The 19,278-nt window shown below is 43.0% G+C and overlaps 1 protein-coding gene across 3 annotated transcripts in view; it reads right to left on the bottom strand.

Annotated features, from left to right (window-relative positions):
• The window catches only part of AMOTL1 (angiomotin like 1), a 94,959-nt gene that overhangs the window by 37,681 nt on the left and 38,000 nt on the right, over window positions 1-19,278 (bottom strand). For 2 of the 3 annotated variants that reach the window (XM_081326201.1, XM_081326202.1), the window contains exon 1: window positions 17,252-17,511. The exons of the other annotated variant lie outside the window; for it this stretch is intronic. In XM_081326201.1, coding sequence (XP_081182327.1) covers window positions 17,252-17,270 — 19 coding nt within the window. In that variant the 5' untranslated portion in view covers window positions 17,271-17,511. Of the gene's footprint in view, window positions 1-17,251; window positions 17,512-19,278 lie in introns of those variants that run through there. 3 annotated transcript variants of the gene reach the window in all.

Here is a 19,278-nt window from a genome sequence, read left to right as displayed (position 1 = left end):
GCAGAGAGAAGCCACGCCCTGAACTGTATAAAAGGGGAATGCGTGGGAGGGCTGGTTTGCTGAAGGCAACCGCTTGAAAAGCTCCTGTTTCTTGGTTCGTGTCTTGTTCTGTTTGTTTTTGTATTCATAAATTTGGCAGGCTTAATTCCAGCCTCTTGCCTTCTTGTAAAAGGGGTTGTTCCTGCCTTTTCTGCAGGGCCGGTAGCAGGCTGGTACAGAACATTCTCCTATAAATGCTTCCTGTTTTCTGATATCAAAAGAGATACAGATTCTATGACCTGTAACTGGGAGGCCACATTATTGTCTACTCAGCCGCCGAAGATTTTTAGGAGGTTGGTGGTATAGACCAGGGGTCCCCAACCCTCAGTCTATGGACAGGTACCGGGTAGCGCATGCCAGCAACTGGGCAGCACAAACAAAGCCCCATCCGCAGGATGCAGGTAGCACACAAAACCACGTCCCCTCCAGTCCGTGGAAAAACCTCTCACCATGTAACCGGTCCCTGGTGCCCAAAAGGTTGGGGACCTCCGGTATAGACAATAAAAGTCTGGCTTTTCTTTTGGTATCTTGAGGGAACTACTTCTGGCACATACTTCTGGTTTTTGGAAAAACTGTGCGCATACAGAACCATTTAGCTTGCTTTATGACTGCAAACATTCGCTTAACCACCACCACAAAGGTCATAAAATTGGGTCAGTCATTTCACCCATTTTATGACCATTGTGATATATAACCATAATGGGCAAGCTCCATCTCGGTCAAATATCAAGGACTAACTGTAATGACTACTCAATCCTGAATACACTGCCTCAGTCCTATTCCTTACATTCTTATTCCTTTCTTTTATAAGAATAAAAGGATTGTACAAAAGGGGCATTCTTGTTGTTAGCCTAATTACCGCCATTTTGCTTCTGTAAACTGTGCTTGTGTCTGTAGATATTTTCTCAGCCTTCTTTCTGGTTCGTACAGTATACAGATCCTCAATGGAAGACAGGCTGGTTGCAGTCCTAACTATCTGTTGAAGTCTGTATCTGTCCTGTTTGGTTGTAGTGCCAAACCAGCCAGTTACTGAGATACAAATGACAGACTCAATAATTCCTCAATGTAAGCAGTTCACAGAGTCAGCATATTACCCCCAACAATCTGGGTCCTCGTTTTACTGACTTCGGAAAGATGGACAGTTGAGTCAACCTAGAACCGGTCAGGATCGATCTCCTGGAAGTGAATTGAATTAGCCTGCAATACTGCATTCTAACCACTGTGCCACCACAGCTCCTTTAGAATTGTATCAGCAGATGCTTGGACAATCTAAGCTTTCTGAGTTGACGCAGGAAGAACGTTCTTTCTCGTGTCTTTTGAATGATGGTTCTAATGTTAGGTAACCTTTTCAAGTACTTGGAGATAATAGAACCTAGAAACCTGAACTTTTTAATCCAACTTTAATTTTTACTCTTAACATTTTATTTCATTTTAATAATTTATTGTGGATGCTTTTGCTATAGTATGTGATGAAGATAATAAAAAGAAATGAAATATTTAGGCAAAATAGCTTTCTTCCAGATGCATAAAAACATTGCATGCATTAAAACGACCATATGTATGTCTGTCAAAACTAAATGGCAGGACTTGGATGGTAACCCTCTGACCAACATCCTGCAGAAACTAAACAAGGAGAGAAGAAACCTAGAACTAAGGAGAAACTTCCTGACAGTTAGAACAATTAATCAGTGGAACAATCTGCCTCCAGAAGCGGTAAATGCTCCAACACTGGATGTTTTTAAGAAGAGACTGGACAGCCATTTGCCTGAAATGGTATAGGGCCATAGTGCGAACCTATGGCACACATGCCACAGGTGGCACGCAGAGCCCTCTCTGTGGGCACGCGCACCGTCACCCCAGTCCTAGGCCTTCAGCTGGGTTTTATAAAACCTTTTTGCTTTAGGCCTCCAGCACTGTGTGCAAAAAAAAAAAAAGGTTCAATCAATCAATTTCAACTTCTCATAGGGAAAAAAAAAGATCTCGCAAAGTTGGAATTGATTGATTGAACTTTTTAGTCCCACCCAGTGTGCCATTACCATCGTAGCCACACCCATCCAATGGGCCATGCCCACCCGGCACCCGACGATACATAAGTGGGTTTTGGGTTGCAGTTTGGGCACTCAGTCTCTAAAAGGTTTGCCATCACTGGTATAGGGTTTCCTGCCTGAGCAGGGGGTTGGACTAGATGACCTCCAAGGTACCTTCCAACATTATCATCATCATCATTACTGTTGTTGTTGTTGTTGTTGTTGTTATTTCCTTTCTGGATGCCCCTGCAATATATGGCAGCTCTCAGCATGGAAACTAACATTATTGGAAAGCATCAGACTTCAATGGTGCTTTAGAAACCTTAATTCTCCCCCTTTTCTGTTTTGATGTGCTATATGAACGAAATTTACAGCATTTTTTAAAAAAACCTTGGGGCAGGAAGGCCATTGCAACCTTCATTGTAAAAATGATTTAAGACTGGTTTTTTTTGCCCAAGCTCGCTATGAAAACAGACCAACACTGTAGATAATACAAGGAAAAATATTGTGGCAGAATGATGAGCCCAATACCCCAACTCTCAAAGTGAAATGACATAATTTTGTATCTGCCTCAAATAATGACCTTTGGTAAAATGCACTCTTTTGATTTCACTCTGTATTCTAGTAAATATTTATGTTTGGGTCGCTGGAAGATTAAATGAATCCCTGGAGCAAAATTGTACAGACCACATTCTCTGGTTTGTGTGAGAGAGATAATAATGGCTTTGAAAGTTCAGCACTGGGCCAAAGCTGACAGTCCTGATTACATGCAAACGTACAAAGAGGGAAATCATCTTTAATACAACCCCACCCCCAATTCTAGATAGGGAAGCACTATCTGATAACTTGCCCAGGATCCTCATCAACTGTTAATTCTGTGCCAAATTTTACCCCTCCCACGAGTTAGCACCAAATTAGCAAATTCCCCATTGTCTTTGCTGTTTTTATTATCCCTATGGGAATTTTCCTGTATGCATAGCAATACAGTAAATCAAAACTCTCTTCTTTAGCCTTAATCCAGCTCGTTTCCACACGTCGCTTCACAAAGACTCCGAGACAAGCAAAATGCACACACTATACCCCTTCTACAAACAAAATTATGGGCAAACACACATTTCACACATACACACAAAATTCCGGAAAATGCAAATCATACCAATGTAAATTAATTTAAAATATACACATTTGTCAAAAAGAAGAAAACATGGATGGATGGATGGATGGATGGATGGATGGATGACTCTTCAAAGATGCTTTTAATATTCCTTTTATATTCCATCCAACATGCTCTTTACCATCACCAGGTTGCCATTTACCAAATTCACAAAACACACACACAGAGACAAGCACACATTAAAATAACAAATGGGGCAGTGTGCTTGTTTATTATTTAAGAAAGTTATCTGCGGGACAGAACATGCCCCTTTCCATCCTGTTTTTGGTGATTAGATTATTTACTCATGCATTATATCAAATAATGGCTAGCATTAGTGAGTTCTTCTCTGATTCATTCCTTTCATGAGTACTGAACTTTGAACTGAAATTTCTGTCAATGGATCCAATTCTGGTACATTTTGATGAGGCTTGCAAAACAAGCATTGCAGGAGGGCAGCTACTGCTAAAATAGCAAATTCTGCCTTATCAGCATGTATGGGAGCTCATACACACACAACTTGGGAATCTTGAATTTCAGGTGTCAGCACCCTTTGAACAGCTGAGGTAAACTCTAGAGAATGAAAAACTGAAATGTCCACAAGACAGAAGAAAAAGAAAATCGTCTGTATCTTTTTGCTGCCTTCTGGTATTTATCTGCACTCTTGCAACTCAGATTTGCGCCGGTAAACAGTAGGCCACAAACAATTGGGGGAGATAAAGACAATGATGCAAAGGTAGCAGGTTTGCCCCAGGTGTATTTGTTTGTTTGTTTCTATCCTACCTTTATTATTTTTATACATAACTCGAAGGCAGCGAACAAACCCAACACACCTTCCTACTCCTATTTTCCCCACAACAACAATTCTGCGAGGTGGGTTGGGCTAAGAGAGAGTGACTGGACCAAAGTCACCCAGCTGGCTTTCATGGCTAAGCTGGGACTTGAACTCACAATCTTTTTTTTTCCTAGCCTGGTGCTTTAGCCACTAGACCAAGGGTAGGCAACCTTGGCTCTTTTATGACTCGTGGACTTCAACTCCCAGAATTCCTGAGCCAGCATGGCTCAGCTTGGAAACCTCTCTCTTTCCCCTCAGCATGGTTGGCTCAGGAATTCTGGGAGTTGAAGTCCATAAGTCATAAAAGAGCCAAGGTTGACTACCCCTGCACTAGACCAAACTGGCACTCCATATAATGGGAGACTGGGATTTTTCCTGGCTTGTGTGTGTGTGTGTGTGGAGGGGAGAGTTTTGCAAAGGCTGTGGCTGTTTATTCGCTGCTTCAGAAAGGTTCCAATTTTCAGCAGGGGCCATCAAAGGGAACTTTGGAGATGTGTGTGGCGGGCCTACCCCTTAGGTCACATTAAAACAAACCACAATCAGAAATGAATGCATGAGTTTCTTGCTTTATAAACTTCACCTTCCACTTTGCCATTCACTCTACAGCCTTCCTTCATTTTAATTTGGTGTTTTAACCTCAAAACAATTCCTGAGGTTGAGAAACACTGCTTTAAGAAACTTTACTCAAGTGTTTTTTTCTATATTAAATGTACTCTAAAGGAATTGAATCTAAAGATTGGCATAGTCCTAGTATTTTTCACATTATATTTAAAAATGGGCATAAAAGGCATATAGAGATTTAACAGCTAAAGCATCTCGAACAAATCAGAACTTTTCTACATGCATGCATGAAAATTGCTGTATCAGTAATGTTTTGCTTAGCTTTTATCACAACGTGACTTCATAGAAATCTTTTAGCATTCCTGTAACTGTATAATCTTTAGATATAACATTTGCACATGTCAGATAAACTCAGCAACACATGTGTGTAAAGAAAGGAAACAAAATATTAAAGCTATAATCTTGCCTTCGACGTAAGAAATAATCCATTTACACATAAAATGTAACACAGCATTATATGCTCAACACTATCATGGAAAAAAAAACCTCAGACACCAGAACCACTTAAAACATTTGGTATCTGCTTAGCAAAGCTGGCCTTCTTAGAATTTGTTGATATCCCAGTTTTTTCTTCTCTTTTGGAGAATCACAACCAAATGCTCATAACGGCATTCAATGATCATTTATGGGAAGATTGACTGAGTTTCCAGATATCCGCTGCCAAAAATTATCAAGAAACTACCATAGCCACATATTAAAAAAATCAACAATCAGACATTTATGAACATCTGTAACATATTTAGAAACCAATGGTCTTCCAATTCTTGTCTTATTTGGGCAGTATTTCATAACCCTGACCCCTTTAAAATGTGTGGACTATGGAATTCTGCGAGTTGAAGTCCACACCTCCTCAAGTGGCCACAGTTGAGGAACACTGCCTTAGGAAATGATCCCCAAATAAAATAAATCAAAGGGCAATTTACAGTATGGTCACTGAACAGGCTGTGGAGCAGACGGGACCCCTATATGGTGCTGAAGGAAGAACTTAAGTAGCAGTGATAGCAAGAAAGCATGACAGGAATCACTATGCCCACAGGCCCATTTCTTCAGCCACTCCAGACTCGCTGCCTGCCCTGCTTTATTATTAAAATATATTCTATATCTATCTGTCTGTCCATCTGTCTGTCTGTCCGTCCAACATCCATCCATCCATATCTATCTGTCTCTGTCCATCTGTCCATCCATCCATATCTGTCTATCCATCCATATCTATGTCTGTCTATCCATCCATATCTGTCTGCCCTGTCTGTCCGTCTGTCCATCCATCATCTATCTATCCATCTGTCCATCCATCCGTCCATCCAACCATCCATCCATCCATGCATCCATCCATCCATCCATCCATCCATCCATCCCTGTCTGCCTGCCTGCCTGCCTATCTATCTATCTATCTATCTATCTATCTATCTATCTATCTATCTATCATCAAAAACTGTGAAATTGTCCTCTTCCATAATAAAGAGCCCATCTCTGGAAACATCTTGATTTACAACAATGCTTCTGGAATTCTTTACATCAGATATGTCAAACTCGCGACGTCACGTGACATCACGCAACGTATTGGGACTGTTTTGCCATTGCTGGCAGTGGGGTGGGCATGGCTTCCATGTGATGCGTCCGGCTCACAGGCCAGCAGTTTGACACACCTGCTTTGCATGGTTAGAAAATAAGAGGTCAGGTATTCTGTGAAATAGCCCACAATATGCACTTGCAGTTCCAAATGTGCTACAGACCTCAAAAGATTACCGGCTCCAACTTTCAGCATTCTAGACTCTATAGGAAGCTAGGGAAGAAGAAAGCTAGATCCTACATTGAAGAGCATCACATAAAAATTAACGTCCTAGGATGGAGTCTGTCAACTAATGTCACACCTGATAAATTTCTACATTTAAACAACTGAAAATGAGGGCTAGCTAGATGTGTTTATGCTCTGGCCTGACTGAGATTTTCCTGGCAGTGTGTTCCAGTTTGGGCATTTCAGATGGTTTACAAAATCCCCATAAGTGAGGTTGTACAGAAGGTGTTGGAAAGATGTTTTGAGGTCTGGTAAAGTGCCAGCTCCCAAAATACCTCTCTGGCATAATCAGTGCCTGTCTTAAATAAAGCTGAGGCTCACCAGACTCAAGCAATGCTCCAGTGTATATGCAATTTTTGCTTAATTACATAACTTCATGTAACTATCTGTAAATACAGTAAAATATGCAGCTGAGTTTCTTTATTTTGGACTTCTAACCTAAATGAAAATACAGTAAGCCTAGAGCTGACTTCCTTTTCCTGACCAGAATTTTAGATAATGAAGGCAAGCTGGCTGACTCAACTTCTGGACTTTAGTGAGACTCCTCATTGTTGTCTGCTTATTCTGGTATCTGACTTCCAGCTTGTCCATCAATATGAAAACAGAGCTCTTATCTTTCCTTCATCCATCCCTGAACCGGATCTCAGATTCAACCAGCCTTGAAAGAAGCCAAAAGCCTACATCAATTGATATACCTAAGTTACAACCAATTTTTGAATTCCATGCTAAAGTTCAAGTTTTACACCTTTCATTTAAAATTACATCCAATTAAGCAAAAGGCCTGAGCGAACGCTTTCCTCTGTTCAGATGGGTTGAATGACTTATTATGAGCTTAGATACCTGTGATGGAAGAATGGAAGAATGCAATGACCTGTTTGTGAGTCCTTCAGCGGTCCACAAAAATCCATTATGGTTATTGATCAGATCCAGCAGGGCTATTTTTATGTCATGTTGAACTTGATTGAGGAGTGCAACTTTTTAAATCTTTTGGCTTAATTTGGAAAACAATCAAAAGGCATTCCTTTAATGTCTTTATTTAGCCCAAAAAGATGGTTTCCATTATTTCAATGTGCTTGTTGATGTTTATTTGTGTCAGAAACATCACAATTAAAATAAGGCAAACTACATGGTACAAAATTTATAATATAAAATTCAAGATTAAAATATGTACAAATATGTACAAAACAGATCTTGCCCAGAAACTAGCAACATTAATTGCGTTCTGTCATGTGGCCATGAAGTCCTAAAATGTATAATGATCGGGATACAAAGGGTAGTATATATTTGTGTTGTTGTCTGCACATCACCACAATCGCAAAGAGCAGAAGCCACTGGATAGCCCCATTTGTTCAGAGTGTCTCCGGATCTTGTATCTGTGCACAGTCTATTCTACAATTTCTATGCTTCAATCCAGAAGCATCCGAAGTGTAGTGAGGTGCTCATTTCCACCTGCTTGTTGATAATACTTTGATTTCAGAGGGACAAGTACTACAGGTAGCCCTCGAGTTACAACAGTTCATTTAGTGACCATTCAAAATTACAGTGGCAGTGAAAAAAGTGACTTATGACCATTTTTCAAAGTTACCATCTTTGCACCATCCCCATGATCATGTGATCAAAATTCAGATGCTCGGCAACTGGTTCATATTTATGACCGTTGCTGTGTCCCAGGGTCACGTGATCCCCTTTTGCGACCTTCTGACAAGCAAACTTAATGGGGAAGCCAGATTCACTTAAGAAGATTACTAACTTATATACTGCAATGAGTCACTTAACAACTGTGGCAAGAGAGGTCGTAAAATGAAGCAAAATTCACTTAACAAATGTCTCACTTAATAACAGAAATTTTGGGCTCAATTGTGGTTGTAAGTCGAGCACTACCTGTATTTTCATTTTACGTTTACATCCTACTATCGTGAGCGGGTTAATCGTAAAACACTCATTTAACAGAAAGTATACAGATAGTCCTTGTCATAACACCACAACTGAGCCCAAAATTGCTGCTGCTAAGTGAGGCAGTTGTTAAGTGAGTTTTGTCCCATTTTACGACCTTTCTCACCGCAGATGCTAGGTGAATCACTGCAGTGAGTAACGTGGTTGTTAACCAAATCTGGCTTCCCCACCCTAGCGATGCCACAACAGTCATAAATGTGAAAAACAGTCATAAGTCACTTTTTCAGTGACGCTGTAACTTTGAACAGTTACTAAATGAATTGTTGTTAAGTCGAGAACTACATGCAATGCTTTAGCTGCCCAACAATCTCTCCTACAAGACTGCCTACCACCATGTAGCTTAACTGCATTCGTGGATAGCGATTCTTTCAGCAACACTATACAAAGCACAGGAAAAAAACAAGTAATAGTAGGAAAAAGAAAATAAAAAAATAGAATAAAGGCAGGAAATAAAAGGACTATTGCAAAATTTCCCCCATTCGCTATTCCTCTCCATAGCCTCCCCTTGCAAAGCATCTGTTCTTTTTCTATGTCTATATTCTGCTTCCTACATTGCCTTTCGTTCTTTAAACTTCTCACCTTTTTCTAAAAGATCTCATCAACTCCATCTAGCTGTGACTGTCTCAGTCTTCCCCTTCCTTTCAATCCAGTCTCTCTGCCACTCCCTTCATTTGCTAATTTTGTAAGTTGACCTTTATTCAGTCTCTATAGCAGGGGTCTTCAAACTTGGCCCTTTTATGACTTGTGGGACTTCAACTCCCAGAATTCCACAGCCAGCTTGCCTGGCTGAGGAATTCTGGGAGTTGAAATCCACAAGTCATAAAAGGGCCAAGTTTGAAGACCCCTGCTCTATAGGCTGCAAACCCCCTTAATACATCCAGCTTGCCTCTCTCTCCGTCCCTCCCTTTCTCTCTTTTTGGCATACAAAGGCTAAGCCTGCAGCAACCAACTTTTTTTAACCTCTACGAGAGGCCCAAAACTCTTTTTGTAAACGAAGAGGGTGCTAGAAGATACTTGAAATTATTTTGTTAAAAAAATCAGAGCCAGGTGGGGGCAGGGCATCTAGAAGAAACCAACTGGAAGGAGTCATCTAAGCAAATACTTTCGAATAGTTCAAAAGGCATTTTAAGCAGTATAACCAGAGGTTTTAGTGCTCAAGTTCCCGGCATTATAAAACACTTATTTTTGATGTAAGTCAATAGAGCTTAACTTCTATAGTAAAGAGATCGAATCCCTGGCATAGAAAAGTTAATGAGAAAGGTAACTTAATTGAGACTCTGAAGGGTGTTACCAGTGAGTAAGCTAATTCTACATCACATGGATCAGTGACTTGAGAGCAGGCTTACATATAGGAGTGCACTGGGTTACTCAAGAAATACAATAATTTGGGCACATGGAAACACAAACTTATATCATTGCTTCGAAAAGGGGCCCCTTTTCTTGATACTTGAAATCAGTGAGTTATAACCAGCTAAGTTGGCTGCATCATTTAGGTCTCACAGGCATCGGTGGAAACTAACTGGAGTTAGTAGTTTGAACTCAAGCCATTTATTTAAAGAGTCGTAATTTAATTCTATGACTGCAAGGAGCTTAAATCAGCCAATCCTAAAGAAAATCAACCCTGGCTGTTCTTTGGAAGAGCAGATACTGAAACTTCAAATACTTTGGCCACCAAATGAGAAGAGAGGTTTCATTAGGAAAAAAAACCTGATGTTGGGAAAGATTGAAGGCAAAAGGAGAAGGGGACAGCAGAGGATGAAATGGTTAGATCAGGGATCCCCAAACCCCCAGGCCACACAGCCAATTCTGGGAGTTGGTCCATGAGTCATAAAAGAGCCAAGGTTGCCTACCCCTGGTCTAGACTCTAGAAGACCTCCAAGATCCCTTCCATCATGACGAATTTGGGTTCCCCAGTTACAACACAGTTCAAAATCAGAGTATTCCTTTCCACCTGTGGTGAATGATTATAAAGAGGGACACTGAGAAAGAACTGGAGAAGGAAGTTAAGATGCTTCTAACAAGGGTTTAGAGACTGCAACGAAGAGCACCATGGACAAGCAATCTAATCTGACCTGGACCAAAGGGCAATTGATTGTTCCCATGAGGTGATCGTCAACAAGCAGAAACTCAGATACTTTGGGGGTGGGAAATGAGTATTCTAGGCAAAGATAGAGAAAGGGGAAAAAATGGGAAAATTATAATAGGGAGGATGAGTGAGACATCGTTGCATTGTGTGTTTTGTGCTGCATATAAATTTAAAACAGCTGGCTACACAAAACTTTTTATGTGCATGTAGAGGTTGCTCCTTCACAATACATACAGGTAGTCTTCAACTTATAACCATTCATTTACTGACCGTTCAAAGTTTCAATGGCACTGAAAAAAAGGGATTTACCATTGTTTTCCACACTTAAGACCATTTCAGCATCCCCATGGACGTTGCACGCATTTTAAAGTTGTCAAGTTTGAAAAACACTGTTCTAAATCGTAAGTCAAATGAACTGCTAAAAACACAGTTCAGATCCCAGGAAAAGATGCAACTAACAGTTTCAGACAACTGCTATGTACGTCTCCATAAAACATGATTGTGCATCTTTGACAAGTACACATGTCTGTTTACCACATAGCTAATCCTTGACTATGACCACAATTGGGACCAGAATCTTGGTCATTGAGCAAATCAGTTGTTAAAGAAGACAGCACAGCACTGTTTCCCTCAACAACCACAATTCTGGCACTACCAGTTGCAGTCATTTAGTGCAGACATATCAAATTCGCGACGTCACGTGATGTCGTGTGACATATTGGGACTTTTTCCCCATTGCCAGCAATGGGGTGGGTGCGGTTTTGGCATGATGCATCCGGCCCGCGGGCCGGCAGTATGACATGCCTGATTTAGTGGATAGAGTCACTGGTAAGGAATATAGAGTGACTCAGAGGGGTGAAGTAGTCCCTGGGAGGCCCAATGGGTTAGAGGGTGCTGCGGACTAGTCTCTGCTACAGAGATGAAAATCCTTGATGGCTGAAAATGCTGCTTGGATTTCAGCATAGGCCTTTCTCAGCCAGCTTCCAGAGACTAAATGAAAGTCCTCTTTGCAGATGGCGGCAAATTGCCACCTTCCCTGCTGGCTTCCCCATTGACTTTCTGGGGAAGCTGGTAGGAAAGATTGCAAATGGTGATCATAGGATCTCAGGGCATGTGGCAACTGGTCATAAATACAAATGGGTTTCCATATGCCCAGATCACAGACATGTGACCACAGGAGTGCTGCAGTGGCCTGTAATTTCAGACATAAGTTATAAGGCCCAATTTAAAACAGTCATTGAATGAATGATTATAAGTCCAGGACTACCTGTACAATCACCTCTGCAACGGTCTGCAGCTTCCCTGGCTTCTTTCAATATACATACATACATACACACACACACACACACACACACACACATTATTGAGTCTGTCATCTGCACCACTGTAACTTTCTGGTTTGGCACTACAATCAAACAAGACAGACACAGACTCCAACAGATAATTAGAACTGCAGAAAAAACAATTGCTACCAGCCTGCCTTCCATTGAGGACCTGTACACTGCACGAGCAAGAAAGAGGGCTGTGAAAATATCTACATCCTCACCTTTCACATCCTGGACATAAACTGTTTCAACTTCTTCCCTCAAAGACAACAGAGGTCCCCAACCTTTTGGGCACCAGGGACCGGTTACGGTTACGTGGAGAGAGGTTTTTCCGCAGGACTGGAGGGTGTGTGGTTTTATGTGCTGACTGCATCCCACGGATGGGGCTTTGTTTGTTTGTGCGGCCCGGATCGGGGGTTGCCCCCTGCTGTAGGGCACTGCACGCCACAACAAGTAGACACAAGGACAGTTTTTTTTTTACCCATGCCATCACTCTGCTAAACAACTAATTCCCAGAACACTGTCAAACTTTCTAGTAAGGCTGTATTACTATTCTTCTCATCTTTCCTATTACCTATCTCCTAATCTACTTATGACTATAACTTTGTTGCTTGTATCTTACAATTTATATTGCTTTATTTAGTATCCTAGTATGATTTATGTGGATTGCTTATTTTAGTATCCTATGGCTATCACTAAGCGTTGTATCTTATGATTTATGATGTATTTTTAGGATGGCTATGATCATGATTTATCACTTGTTGTTTGTATGTACACTGAGAGCTTATGCACCAGAGACAAATTCCTTGTGTGTCCAATCACACTTGGCCAATAAAGAATTCTATTCTATTCTATTCTATTCTATTCTATTCTATTCTATTCTATTCTATTCTATTCTATTCTATTCTATTCTATTCTATTCTATTCTATTCTATTCTAGTACAGAAGAGAATAAAAAAGTGGTAACTGAGGAAGAGCAGGCAGAGCTGGAAGGTGACATCAATATATCATCAATTTAGAGTCTTTGCATTCCCACAAGAGACCCAAGTCAAGCCCTCCTTGAATTTTGCTGATCCTTATCAATGCCAATTTCTGTGCTGACCTACATGGTTGACTAGATTCTTGTGTATTAGGCTGTGATAATAAATCTTCTGTGCTTAAACTCATCAAATGATCCTGGTTCTTTGCACCAGCTAGTTTTTTTCCATCATCTTTTGACAATAAATTAAGCTCATCTATACTGTACTGGCCAAATACAATCTGAAGAATATATAAAACCATTTTACAAGAGAATTTTTTTTTCAGGTTACTAAATTCTACTGTATTTTGCATTTCATATTGTCCATATGTAAGCCCATATAAGCAAAGGAGGAAAAAAATATATATAAATCACTTAAAATTGGCTCAAAACAAACTCCTTGTTCATTTATCATCTTGATCTTGATAGGGTTACATTCAAGAGCCAAATTGGAAAAAGTCCCCCCAAAGAACTATCTAAAAAGCTATTCTTCCCTATAATGATCCCACTTCCAAAAAAATCTCAGACTTTTTTTTAAAAATCCAAAATGTGCAAATCCTTAGTTGAAAAGCCACCCTGAAATTACTGCGTAAGACTTTTGCTCTGAAACTCAAGTTGGATAAGATAGAAAAACTGGACAAACCTGAAGCAGAATATTTGAAAAGCTCCTACTCTGGAAAACAAAATATAGTAACAAAATACTATTTGCCACCAGCATATTGCATCTGGCTCTGCGAAGCTCTCCCTATCTCTGCCTTCAGGGAAAAAAAACCACCTCAGTTTCGAATTGCAGCTATATAATTAGAATGATGATTTTGATCCAATCCCAAAGATGAGCTTTAGGAGTGTATGGGATAAAATGTATGAGGAAACCCCCTTGCAAGGACCAACTGAGTTCTCATGGTTAGCTAGTAAGGATATTTAGCCTTCATCATTTTCAAAAGAATTGAAAGCGCACCTGGAAAATACGTGGCACCCTTTAGAAATTAAATTTCCTACACATATTTTTCTGTTCCTGTTCAGCAGCTTTCGGAAGAAGCCATCTTCATTATCTGAATGTTTGCTTGTTTTATATTCCAACTTTATTATTTTTATAAACAGTTCAAGGCGGCAAACATATCTAATATGCCATCCTCCTCCTATAGGAACCCCGTGATGTGATTTGGGCTGAGAGTGACTGGCCCAAGGTCACGCAGCTGGCTTTCATGGCTAAGGCAGATAGGCAGATCCTTTAAGAGCAGTACAAGAAACTGAAATTTCCAGCATGACAAACATAACATTGGGGATAAAAACCCTTATGGATGTCCACCTGCATATCATAAATCTAATCAAGTACTAGAAGCTTCTCCAAACAAATATTAAACTACATTTTTACTCCATCATGACCTCTTGCGGAAGAACAGGGTAGAACAACGGCTTATGACCCTCTTTTACCGGTCTACTATAGAGAGCGGCCTCTCGTGTGGTATTGTGGTTTGGTATGCTGGTCTGACAGCCGCGGACAGGAAAGTATTACAGAGGGTAGTGAGCACAGCACAAGACATTGTGGGCTGTCCCCTGACACCACTGGATGACCTCGCCAGGGCTCGCTGCCTTGGAAGAGTGAGGAAAATTCTCAGGGATGACTCACACCCTGGATGGTATCTCTTTACTCTCCTACCATCGGGTAGGAGATATAGGAGTATAGCCAGCCGCACCAACAGGCTGAAGAACAGCTTTTATCCATGGGCTGTTAGGCTTTTGAACGGGAAATAATTTTTATAAACTTTATGCAGAATTGACTTGCGAGGCCGGTGTGTTGTGCAATTAGCTCACATGGTGTAATAAGAGGGAGGGTTTGTTGTCACTGTAAGCTGGGGGGTGGGGGTATGAAGGGAGGCTCAGCCAATCTCAATGTATACATGGTTGTACTTTGACAATAAAGGTTCATTCATTCATTCATACAGTTTTGAAAACCACCAAATAGGACATGGTTTAGAAAAAAACTAAATCAGGGCTGCAATAGTATGCATAGATATAGAAACGGTAAAGTACCGTTAAATTCAGGAGATTTACCTTTGCAGGGTTTACCTACAGCATTATGCTTTAAGGTTGTAGTAGGAGAATGCCATGTTAGTGTCTCAGATAGTCATTCACTGTAGCTTACAAGAGAGTACGGCTTTTAATAAAATACAGTATGTTAGTCTACAAAGATATTACTAGTGTCCTTCTGATTATTTTCTGTAAATTTGGTCATTGGAGAGCAATCTATCCCTGAATTTTATTTTTATATCTATATAAATATATATCTATATCTATCTATATCTATCTATATCTATCTATATCTATCTATAAAAGGGACGCGGTGGCTCAGTGGGTTAGGACGCTGAGCTTGTCGATTGGAAGGTCGGCAGTTTGGCGGGTCGAATCCCGAGTACTGCGTAACAGAGTGAGCGCCTGTTACTCGTCCCAGCTTCTGCCAACCTAGCAGTTCGAAAGCACGTAAAAATGCAAGTAGAAAAATGGGGACCACTACGGTGGGAAGGTAACAGCGTTCCGTGCGCCTTTGGCGTCTAGTCATGCCGGCCACATGACCACGGAGATGTCCTCGGACAAGCGCTGGCTCTTCGGCTTTGAAACGGAGATGAGCACCGGCCCCTAGAGTCGGAAACGACTAGCACGCATGTGCGGGGGAAACTTTACCTTTACCTATATCTATCTATATCTATCTATCTATCATATATATATATATATATATATATATATATATATATATATATATATATATATATATATATATATATATATATACATATATATATACACGAAGCTGAAGCCACCAGCCTGAGGATGACGGATGAGATTTCGTCGAAACGTTGCTCTTACACCTTCAATTCTACGTGGGGAAAAACCCGAATGACCAAAGATATACATATATCTATATCTATCTATCTCTATCTATCTATCTATCTATCTATCTATATATATACACACATACACATACACACACACATATATACACATCTAGAAAATGCCTAATTAGTACACCCACACAAACACACACCAACACACCCAGAGTGGACCAAAGAAGCTAAAATCACTTTTCTCTAAAGCAAATCCCTGGACCATCTTGTTGGGATATACACCCAACCTTCTCTCCTTCCTTGCCAAGCCTTTTCCATCAGTGCATCAGCAAATGCACTACAAAAGTAAAGGGTCAGGTGTTGTTTTGATTTTTGCTGCAACGCTGGCCTTCTTCGAACTGTTTTACGGCAGCACCCTTCTCCATCCCTAATTCCCGTTTCTCTCTTTGGCCAGCGTGTGACCTCCGCATCGCTCCTAGGGGGCAAAAAGCCTTTTCGTTGCTGTGCAATTATTTTCATTTCTTGAAATAGTCTTCCGAAAGCTCTTTTCTCTGCCCGGCTCTTCTTTCGCGGCCAAAGGAGGGATCCACCTCCAAAGCCCAAAGAGAAGCTTGCTGGGAAAAAAAAAAGCAAAGGAAGCCAGGAATCCGCTCGCTCTCATCCGGGGGGGGGGGCGGCGGAGAGGAGAAGGAAGAATCTCTCCTTCTACCCCTCCGCTTGAACAGATCCCGGCATCAACGGACTGCTTCGGCTGCCGGGAGGGCTACGATCAGGCGGCTAGGCGTGGTGGTGGTGGGGGGGGGCGGAGGAGGGCCCCCCCCGGCAATCCTAAACCTAGCGTGGAGATCGGCCTTTCCCCACCCCCCACCCCACTTTCATCTCCGCAACCGCATCCCCGGACCTTTCTCTCCAACATCTTCCAAAAAGAGGCGCAGGCGGTCTTAGCTACTAGCATCGTCGCTCGCGCGGCATCCGCCCCCCCCCGGCCCCAAAATTTCCCGGGGATCCAACGGGGAAGCCGATTCCATTAAGAAAAAAAAAACCTCTTTCCTCTCCTCTCCCCTCACCCCCCCCCGCCCTCGTTTCCAGCCAGTTCTGCTCGGCACCATCCATTCCCTTCTCTCTCGCCCACCCCCCCACCCCCACCGTCCAGCACCCCGGCCAAAATGGGGTGGGGAAGGATTCAGGCAAGCAGGCAAGCAAGCAAGCAAGCAGGCAGGCAAGCAAGCAAGCAGGCAGGCAGGCAAGCAAGCAGGCAGGCAAGCAAGCAGGCAGGCAAGCAAGCAAGCAGGCAGGCAGGCAGGCAGGCGTAGGGGAAGGCTGCCGCCGCCGCTCAGGGCGCAAGCGTTGCAGCTTTGACAGGCTGAAGCGGGTTTTTCCTGCGTTTTTGGGCCATCCTGCGAAGCGAAGGGCAGAAGGGGGGGCAGGGGGGAGGAAAAAAAGAAGAGAGAGAGAGAGAGAGAGAGAGAGAGAGAGAAGCCGCACAGCGCGCTTCCCACGCCGGAATGCGCGGAATGCCGGAGCTTTTTTTTTTCTTTTCTTTTTTTTTTTTTTACCTACGGCTGCCCAAATCATAGCAACGTCTCTGGGTCCTAATGGTGGCCCATGTATCCGCCGGCGGCGAAGCGAGAGAACTCCCTGGGCAAAGAGGAGCCGTCCCGAAACGAGGCTGCTCTCTCTCCTCAGGCGCGGCTAAGGCTCTGGAGCTCGGCGACGTAACGCGAGCCGCCGCGACGCCCACCCACGCGCGCGGCTGGGAAGGGGAAGCGGCGGCGGCGGCAGAAGCCGCCGCTGCCGCCGTCGCGCCTGAGGCGCTGGCCAGGTCCTAGCGCGCGAGAGGCTCCGTCCCGCAGGCCGGCCGCCTTGCCTCGGACGCTTCTCTCGGAAGGCGGGCGAGAGAAAAAGCGGCCGGGCGGAGCCCCGGAGGCTGCCTTGAGCCGCGGGAGCGAAGGCCCGGTGGCTCCTCGGCGGGGCTGCGCCCACCTGCGAGGCTTGGGCTACCTTCCCGCGAGGCTAGCCACCAGGTGCCCTCCAGATGTTCCGGACTTCAGCTCCCATCAGCCTCTGCCAGGCTGAGCAGCCAATGGCAAGAGGTGCTTGGCATTCCAAAAAACGCCTGGGGCAACCAACCTTCCTAGGCCTGCTGGAAACTTCTGCAATTGTTAAGTTTTGTCAAGCGAAGTGGGGAGAAAAGATGAGGAGATTCAAAGGGTGGCAGCGGGTCCGGTTGAACAGGATGGCAGTTCATTTCTCTTGGGGCTCTTCCACCTGGCTGGCTGGCCGTCTTAAATGCTGCTCTTCTAGGCAAGCAACTGGGTTGCAGAATTTCCCACTCTTGTCTTGGCAACGGAGTACAGGGAGTCAATTTATTTATTTTATTGAATTTGTATACCGCCCTATTCCCCGTAGGACTCAGGGTGGTTTACGGGGCAGTTAAAACCATGAAATACAAAAAAATTAAAATCAATTAAAACAAATTAAATTCAAGCCCCAAGAGTAAATCTAAAACCCAGTTAAATTAACAACCCCACAGTCTCTGGACCAAACAGATCGAAGAGCCAAGTTTTCAGGTCCCGGCGAAATGAGCGAAGGTCGGGGGCAGTCCTAAGTTCCGTGGGAAGTTGGTTCCATAGGGCAGGCGCACCCACAGAGAACGCCCTTCCCCTGGGAATAACCCGCCGGCATTCATTAACCGGTAGTTCATTTACCGACCGAAGTTGCAACAGCAGTGGGAAAAAAATGCTCGTTTTTCACGCTTACAACCCATGGCAGCAATGGTGATCAAAATTCAGACACTTGGCAGCTGACTCATGATGGTGGCGGTGTCCTGGGGTCACGTGATCACCTTCTGCTACCTCCTGACACATAACAGCCATGTGACTAACTCGGGGGTAGGCAACCTCGGCTCTTTTATGACTCATGGACTTCAACTCCCAGAATTCCTGAGCCAGCCTGGCTGGCTCAGGAATTCTGGGAGTTGAAGTCCATGAGTCATAAAAGAGCCGAGGTTGCCTACCCCTGGACTAACTGAACAGCTGCAGTGATTCACTTAACAACCGTGACAAGAAAGATCGTAAAATGGGGCAAAATTCACTTAACTGTCTCGCTTAGCCACAGAAATGTTGGGCTCAACTGTGGTCATAACTTGAGGACCACCTGTAGAACAAAGGGCTGGAATGGACCCTGGAGATCTTCTAGTCCACCCCCCCTGGTCAAGCAGGAGGCATCCTGTCTGCATTGAGAGCCTGGGAAAAAGAGAAGTAGGGTGTGGAAGTCCTCCAATCCCACAGTGCTTTTCTGTGCTCTCCTTTCCATGCCCAATTTCACCTTCTACCTGCCAAAGGGGAGAAAAGACCCCATTTCCTCTCTTCTATTCCATGGCTTCTCAAGATCATGTAAAATGCTAGTACCTTGGTAAGACCACATTTGAATATTGCATCCAGTTTTGGTCACGATATAAAAAAAAAGTTGAAACTTGAAAAAGCGCAGAGAAGAGCAATAATGATGATGATGATGATGATGAAAGGTACCTTGGAGGTCATCTAGTCCAACCTCCTGCTTAGGCAGGAAACCCTATACCATT

This window comes from Vipera berus (assembly GCF_964194415.1).
Source record: "Vipera berus genome assembly, chromosome: 4".
Taxonomy (NCBI): Eukaryota; Metazoa; Chordata; class Lepidosauria; order Squamata; family Viperidae; genus Vipera; species Vipera berus.
This window is presented reverse-complemented; position numbering and strand designations above follow the sequence as displayed.